This window comes from Stomoxys calcitrans, chromosome 3 (genome assembly GCF_963082655.1).
Source record: "Stomoxys calcitrans chromosome 3, idStoCalc2.1, whole genome shotgun sequence".
NCBI lineage: Eukaryota > Metazoa > Arthropoda > Insecta > Diptera > Muscidae > Stomoxys > Stomoxys calcitrans.
Genome location: NC_081554.1, coordinates 4,887,069 through 4,895,050, shown reverse-complemented (window position 1 = coordinate 4,895,050; position 7,982 = coordinate 4,887,069). Strand labels below are relative to the sequence as shown.

The window sequence follows — 7,982 nt, the reverse complement described above, 5'->3', positions numbered from 1 at the left end:
CTGGCATTTGCAATAAAAAATAATATGGGAGAAATTTGCCAAAAACGTTAGGTTTGGTGGAAAACAGAGAAAAAATGCGTTACAAAAAATCCCTAAGCTAGAAAAACCTAATCTGGGGAAGAGAGAGAGAGAAAAACGTAGAATCGCAGTACAACGTAGAAAACCGGTCTTCTTGGGTGAGATGGTAGAAAAAAAAACATTTTTTTTTAATATTTTAAAAATTCTTTGCATTTTTTTTTTTATTTTTGATTTTCTTTTAGGGGCCAAAATAAAAATTTCTTTGGTTTTTGTTGCTTTTTTTATACTTTGGTTTTTGTTGCTTTCTCAATACATAATACAACTATAATAATAAATAGGCTAAAAGTCAGATGGGTAGAGTTTTTTCCTTAAGAAAAAAACACAGGAGAGAGTAAAAGCTTTTAGCATCCCTTGAAATGCCAACAAGCCAATGGGAGTTTGGTTTGCTGGCTTTCGCAGAGTTTTGCTTTAAAGACTTTTGGATTTGTGTCTTCAAGGAAAAAATCCTACCCTGACTTTGTTGGCGGTGGCTGCTTAATTAAGGACTTAAACCTAGACTGTTTTGGGGTTATAGAAGAGTAGGGACTAGGCGGGCGGGACAATACACTTTTGTGTGGTTTTTGTTATTGTAATAAATCTATAATTCTAATATTGTCTCGTCTGGAGTGCCACGATGTATCATCAGTTTGATGCGCTCATTGCGGGAGGTGATTTTCGAGTGCAGATTCTTGACACGTTCTCGACATGCCTAAAGAGATGGCGCGCGCGCGAGCCAAAGAAAGAGACACACCAAGAAATATGGGGTTTTTTTTTTTGGGGGGGGGGCAGAAAGACGCCAAAAATGATTTGTGGAATGGGCATATATTTATACAGAAAGAGAAAGAGAGAAGGAGATGTATTTGTGTATAGAATAAGAGTAGTTTGGTTTGTTTACATATAAGGATGTGTATATGCGGGTATGTGTGTGTTTGTGAAAGACAGAGGAGAAGATTTTACAAGCATATTGTTGTTTTTTTTTTTTTTGTTTTGTTCAAAACCCCGACAAAGAAGAAGGCAATCATTTTTGTTATTATTTGTTGGTTTGTGAGTTAAAAAAATGTCAAGGGAGAGAGAGAGAGAGTTAGCGATATTATAAATTAATTTAACACCAAAGGCGTTCAAGTGTTTAGCCAGTAAGGTTAGCAACAAAGCGCAAGTGTTGTGGGGGGGTTATCCAAAATGGGCCAGCGTTTGTCAAAAGGATCAACGCAAACAGCGTTTCAAAGAGAAAGAGAGCGATAAAGAGCGAGAGCATTTACAGGGTTAATTTAGCACAAACATATAACAAGATTAGTGTAAGTAGACATTTTTCCACCAGAGAAACAGAGAGAGAGACATAGCAATATTTTTATACCAATACCGTTTTTAGCAGAGTAGAGCAACAACACCGGAGATTTTGTTTTTGTTTGATGTATATTGGATGTTTTTTTTTTGGTTTTGGTTTTTGTTTGGTTTGTAATGTTTTTTTTTTTTTTTAGTGAAAATGTCAATAAAAGAAAAAAGAGAAAATTGTTTTTTTGTCAAATAAAAACCAAATTAAAAATGAAACATAATTAAACCATAAAACCCATAAAAAACAGGAGAGCGAATAACAGAGAGAGAGAGAGAAAGAGACAAATATATACAACAAGATAACCATAATCAACTAAATTCCAAGATCCCATAATGGAGCTAATGATATTTATAAAGAAACCAAAATGTTTAAAAAATTATCGATGATTGTAATAATGAAACCAAACTACTAAACTTCTAATAAATGAAAAGACAATGTTGAATTTTCCAAAACCATAAACAAAAAAAAAAACTAAAATTCACACAAAAGCTGTGGGGTGAGTTGTGATGAGGTGAATAGGTGAAATGAGATTTTAAAATTATCGAAGACTTAAACCATAGTTATGATCAGTTGAGGTACAAATTGCTGAGATAGTCGAAAAATTTAGCAAAGCCAGGCGACTTGTGGCATTGCCTAAAATGCTCTGAAGGCTTTGCATTTGCATTCAACATTGATAGACTGGCAGGCAGGCAAAGAGTGCTGGGAAATTGAATTTTACCAAAATTTTTAAAGTCCATCATAATTTTTGTATAATCTAAATCGTAAAATTGGAAGATGGGCCCAAAATTAGGAATATATTTTACCCTTCAACGGTGATCGAAAACTTTCACTCAACTTTGACTATAGAAATGTAAAATCTTTTTTTAGAGGCATAAAGTGTATAAATATTTTTAAACGGATCGAAAGTTGAACAGAAGACATTATCAAAGTAATACTAGAGAGCAAGATAATCCGATGCTTAAAAAAATTTTATTCCAAACGTTCTTTCAAGGAAAAGAGGATACATTGAGCTTTGCTTTACTTTAATGCTTTAAATTCAGGCATAAGGTGAGCATTTTATTTGGGAGTTTTTGGGGACTTGGTTTCTCTGATCTTAACTATGTTGAAAATCTTTTTTTTTTCGGGTGTTACTAAATGTTTGCTAAGGTATACGTGTATGGCTTTGATGAGGTATGATATATTCTTGAGACATGAAATTTAGGTGAATTGAGGTGAATATTTAGAATTTTTATTTGATGGTGATTGGGTGAATGTGTGTGTCTGTGTCAATTGGGGCGAGCGGGGGGAAGTTGATTGGTGGTGACTTTTTTCTGCTTTTTTCAAGACTCGAAAATTGACTTTTTTGGGTCCTAAATTTTCAATTTCTTTTCAAATTTGGCCAGTTGAATTTTTACATAAAATTCCAGTTTAAAAGATTTTGTTTGTAATTTTATGAGAAGAAAAATAGAAGTAAGAAAAAAATGACTTACCAGGCATTGCAAAATTCTTGCAATTTATTTGAAAACTTAAACTAATCAATAAATATTTCAAAAATATACTAGAAATAAATACTAAAAATCCTAAGAAGAATTTATGTTTTTACAACTATTTTCCCTGGTTTTTAGTTTTTTTTTTTCTTGTTTTTCTTTTGCCTTTGTTTTGTTTCTTTCTTTTACTTTGGTAGTTTTAAACTTTTCAAGGTGATCTGCTGATGTGCGAGGGTGTGTGTGTTTTTGAATTCACACTCACTTTCAGCGTACGAAACGAATTTCTTATTTCGAATTCCCTGTATATATAGGATTTTCTTTTTGTTTGTATTTTTCATATGGTTTATATTTAGAGTTTATGGAGGTTAAGCAGCACACTCATCGCAGTGGCATCCTAACTACAAACCAAACAAACATTTCGGGTTAACTAAAAACCTCAGGAAAAACTGTCACTGAACGGACATGTTTGGTGGTCTGGCCTAAGGCACGTGCCACTAAAACTCATTTAAATTTTATGGGATTTTTATTTTTACACCAAATTTTTCTCTTTTTCTAAAAATCTAAACCAAAAAAAAATAAATTAAAAAAAGCCAAAATTCCCTACAAGAAAATGGACATTCTAATTTTAATAGTCAATAGGTTCAAACTATGATGGGAACTAGAAGATGGTGCTTTTCTTTGATGTTGTGAAGAATAATGGCTGACTTTTTTTGAAATTTAAAAGAAATTTTCTTCTAAACTGACGACAATGAGCACATGAATGTGTGTGTGAAAAAAATCTTTAAAGATGTTGTTTTTTTTTTTTTTTTGGTGTTGATGAGGATGATGATTATGACGATGATTATGTTTTAGGTGCATGACCATGATCATTATTATGATCTTGGCTATGACCAAGTGTTAGAAACACAAATATATGAAGGCTGCCACGGTGTTAGAAAAGAGAACTTATAAAAAAAATATTTAAAAAATTAAAACAAAAAATTGTATCTAACGACTGTTTTTTTTTCTCATACACAGCCACCGTGCATGAGTAACGTTTGAGAATTTTTAGTACATCCTGTTGGTTTAAACGCCATATTGTTTGTTGGGTTATTCAAAGTAATTAGGAGTTTAGTTTTGCTATCAATCATCATTTTGTACTGGGTGGGGGCAAAGGGTTAGAAACATTAGCTTAACTAAAGACAAACTTGGAACAAAAACAAATCGGCTATGCTTTTCGGAATGATTTGGTAGCGCTTTGATAAATGTTGGCCCTAAACAAGCCTAACCATGGAATCGATTTTCTCAATTAAGTGAAAACATCCTATACCTTAACATCAGTTTCCTTTCCCTAACAAAACCCTAACTACTAACTTCCTTTTATAAGAAAGTTGTAAACTCTAAAGGTACGTACCTGTTGTTCGGCCAAGGCACGCTCACGATCGTGTGGCAGATATGTGGGCGCCATGACCAGTCGCAATTGTTGTTCCTCTTGTATGATCTTTTGCCTTAACGTTTGCATTTGTTGCTGGTAGACATCGATTTGTTGCAGGGTTTCTTCCAGGCCGGAGCTAGTGGATTTCACCATAGCTCCCAGGCCATCCAGAACCTTAAGCAAATCATCGACATGCTCGCTCAGACGTGGATCTCCACCCATACCATTGCGGAAGTGGACCTATAAAGGAAATAGAGGAGAAAAAGAAAACCAGGGAAGACATTCAAATGAAATCTCATCCTTTTCCAAACACACACACAGTTCCTTGCTGAGGGATTTTCATTCTGTAACCCCTTGAGACTTACCTCCAATTTTTCAATAGACAGTCTTAGTTTGGTCTTCTGTACATTGATGTCGGCCATTGTTTTCTCACAAAAGCCTAATTGATCTCTTAATGGTTTCTTTTTGTGCTGTGGCGATTCCAGAGATTGTTTGGTCTTATCTATCCAGCTGCGTATGTCCTTAACTTTGCGTTCACATTGTTCCCATTCTTCGCAGGCTTCTTGTAGCAATGCATTCTAAGCCATACAAAAGGAAAATGTCCATAAGACAAAAAAAGTCACAAAATATAGCGATTATGGTAAAATGCAAAATAGGCCAAGTCCATTTGTTAGGGGAATAATAAAAAAAAAACAAATAAAGTAATAAAAAAAATTAAATAAAATAAAAAAAGTAGAGTTGAAAAAATCCATTTAAAAGTTTAAAGTTGGTTAAAACTTATTTTAACAAATTAATTATTTTTTAAGAATTTTTTTATGATTTTTAAAGAAACTTCAAAATTTGGGAAAAAAATAATTATTTTTAGAAAAAGATTAATTTTTAATTTTTTTAAACAATTTTTTGAAAGAAAAAATATTTTTTTATAAAAGCAATTTTTTATGATTTTTTAAGTTTTAAAGCAACTTGAAAATTTGGAGAAAAAAAAATGAACATTTTTAGAAAAAGATAAATTTTAAATTTTTTCTAATTAATTTTTTGAAAGGAAATGTTTTTTATAAAAGCAAAGAAAACATTTTTATAATTTTTTTAACTTTTAAGACATTTTTAATTGTTTCGCTTATTTAATGATCTTTTCTCATTTTTAAAAAAATTCAAAAAATACGGAACTACGTTTTTTTAAATTAAGTGACTTGGCTTAGTTTGCACTTTATCTATCGCTATATACATATCCTTTGTCTTTCTTTGTCTGTTTTTTGTTTCAGAACAAAGCTATTTGGAAGAGGGCCGACTGAAGGCTTTGCATAAAATTTTTGCTTAGATAATTTCAAAACTTTTCAACACCGGAGGAGTTTTGAAACTTATTTCCAGTCCCGTTTATGAAAAGCTTTCTTTAGTCTGTCCTCTTCTAAGGAGCTCTACTACTGTTTATTGTCATTTGTTTTGGTTTTCGATTTCTTAGTTCAGTGTTCGCGCATACCCTCTCTAACAATACAGCTTCCACAGCAACCTTCGCATCTTCGGCTTCTTGTAGTTTCTCCTTGAGATCGCCCACAGTGGTCACTTGGCCTATGTGTTCCAATTCTCGGTCCATTTCGCTTAAATGTTTCACAATTGGTTTAATACTCTTCACAGCCGCTACATAATCATTGAGTTTGGTACGAGCCTCGGGCAATGTTCTCAGTTCAATACTTTGTGCCAGGAATAGACGTTTTTCGGCCACCCAGGCCATAACAATTTGATACAGATTCATGAAGCGAGTCCAGGCGTCCAGGCTATCGCCAACTTGTTGTTTCTTTTCATCCAACCAGGCGCGCACCTGGCCCAGTTGTTGGGCCAGCTGATCAATGGTGGTTTGCACCAGCAGCTTCTCATCGCTGCTGCGGCAATTGTCTATGATCAGTTGGCCATTGGTCTTGACCATGGTGAAGCGCTCATAAATGCCGGTGATTTCCTGATTGATGCGATGCAATAGTTCCTTCATTTGTGCCGGGGCCAAAGTGCGATCTTGCACCTCGATTTCGGCTTGCATTAGCCATCTTTGAATCTCGTCCACACCGGACATGTAGTCTGTGCGTACGGTTTTGGCACGTTTGAATTCCTTCTGTTTCGACTCCATGTTGCCCTGTACACGCTCGGACAGTAGTTCGAGTGCTGTGAACTCCTGGCCTATATCACTGGGTACGAGATTTTGTTTCTTCAAGTACAGCTCCTTGGTCGTACTCACAAGGCTCTGGCTCTCTTTGACCGTTTTCTTGACTGTGCTATCCAAGTCTTGCAATTGTTTCTCGATTTTGGTGATGTTCTCATCAAATGCATGAACAGCCTGGATCTCCTCCAACAAGGTGTTGAATTTGTCTTGTAGTGTGGAGACTTTACGGAAGATGGCCTCGATTTCTTCCAAATCACGACCAACCTGACGATCCTTATCTTGCAAAGAGTCGTTCAATCTGTAAGGGAAATCAAAAACGAAACTCGATTAGTAATGATTTAAAAATTTGCTAAAGACACTTTAAAGGCGATTCGGTATCCAAGGGGGCCACAAATGAGAAAACCACGCGGTCAGTAATAGAATTTTTTTTTCGATATTTCTTGGCGGTGTTGTGTTCACTGAAATATATTTTCTGCTTAATGACGTAGCCCCGGCTATATTCGCGATTCTCAGCGACGGTCTTAATGGACTCTCGATGGTTGGTTGGCGGTTTTTTTGGCTTTTTTTTGTTTAGCGGTGGCGCTGTTCAACTTCAACCGCACTACTCTGGGCAATGTGTTATTTGGTCTGCTTTAATTGTTATTATTTTTTCTTTCTTATTTGAATTTTTATATTTTTTCTTAACACTTTTTTTTTGTTAATTGTTTAAAATGTATTTGCGTTTGGTATATTGCTCGCGGTCTCTCTGTCTATAGATGTGGACGTTTAAATGCTTGCAGGTTGTATATTTGTAATAAATTATTTATTTTCGTTTATATGGTAGGCAGACAACGCTGATCATAATAATGATGATGCTTGTCGGCGATGATTCTTCTTTGTATTCCACAAAATGAAAGTCTGCTGAAGGCTGTGAAGATTGCCGTGGAAAAAGTAAATGCGGCCGTTTAGCTACAAGTTTTTACTCAAAATGAAGTGAACAACGCAATATTTCGCATACAAGGGCCAGACGCTGTCAGCTAGCCTGTTGGCCAGCCAGCCAGTCAGTCGGCCATACACAAGGCAAAAAGCCGAGCGAGCCTCTGCCAAAAACATACAGAAATTTCGAACAACTTTTTCTCGAAATTCGAATATTCTTTGATTCATTCATGAAAAATAGAAAAACAAAAACGCCCAGCAGCAGCAAGAGCAAGAGAAAAAATCTCTGCATTGTGTTTTATGGAAAATCTATACTCTTATAACGGTGTCTTTTTTTTGAATTGGTTTGTGAGAGAGTCAAAAAAATGTGCTATAATATTCTCAAATGTCGGTTCGTTTACATTTTGTTTGCAACAAAAACTTAAAGGGGGGTGGTTGGGCAGGTAGGTGGTATGGGATAAGTATGCCTTGTTTGTGCCTAAAAAATTATTACATTCGATCAGAATGAAGGCAGGACGTGAATTCTCCTCAAAGGGCAATGCATTTTCCCTTACCTTATTCTTTCTGTGACAAATTACACTTCTTCCGTACTACTAAATTTAGTTGACGGACATGGCTAGTTCGACTTAAAATGCCATGACGATCAAG

General features: G+C 35.1%; 1 protein-coding gene across 20 annotated transcripts in view; it reads right to left on the bottom strand.

Annotated features, from left to right (window-relative positions):
• LOC106081285 (muscle-specific protein 300 kDa) overlaps positions 1-7,982 on the bottom strand; it is a 315,875-nt gene that overhangs the window by 88,604 nt on the left and 219,289 nt on the right. For 19 of the 20 annotated variants that reach the window (XM_059364509.1, XM_013243150.2, XM_013243155.2 and 16 more), the window contains 3 exons: positions 5,748-6,717; positions 4,636-4,848; positions 4,250-4,510 (listed from right to left, as the gene is read on the bottom strand). In XM_059364509.1, coding sequence (XP_059220492.1) covers positions 4,250-4,510; positions 4,636-4,848; positions 5,748-6,717 — 1,444 coding nt within the window. Of the gene's footprint in view, positions 1-236; positions 767-4,249; positions 4,511-4,635; positions 4,849-5,747; positions 6,718-7,982 lie in introns of those variants that run through there. The other variant, XM_013243152.2, reaches the window with a different exon arrangement.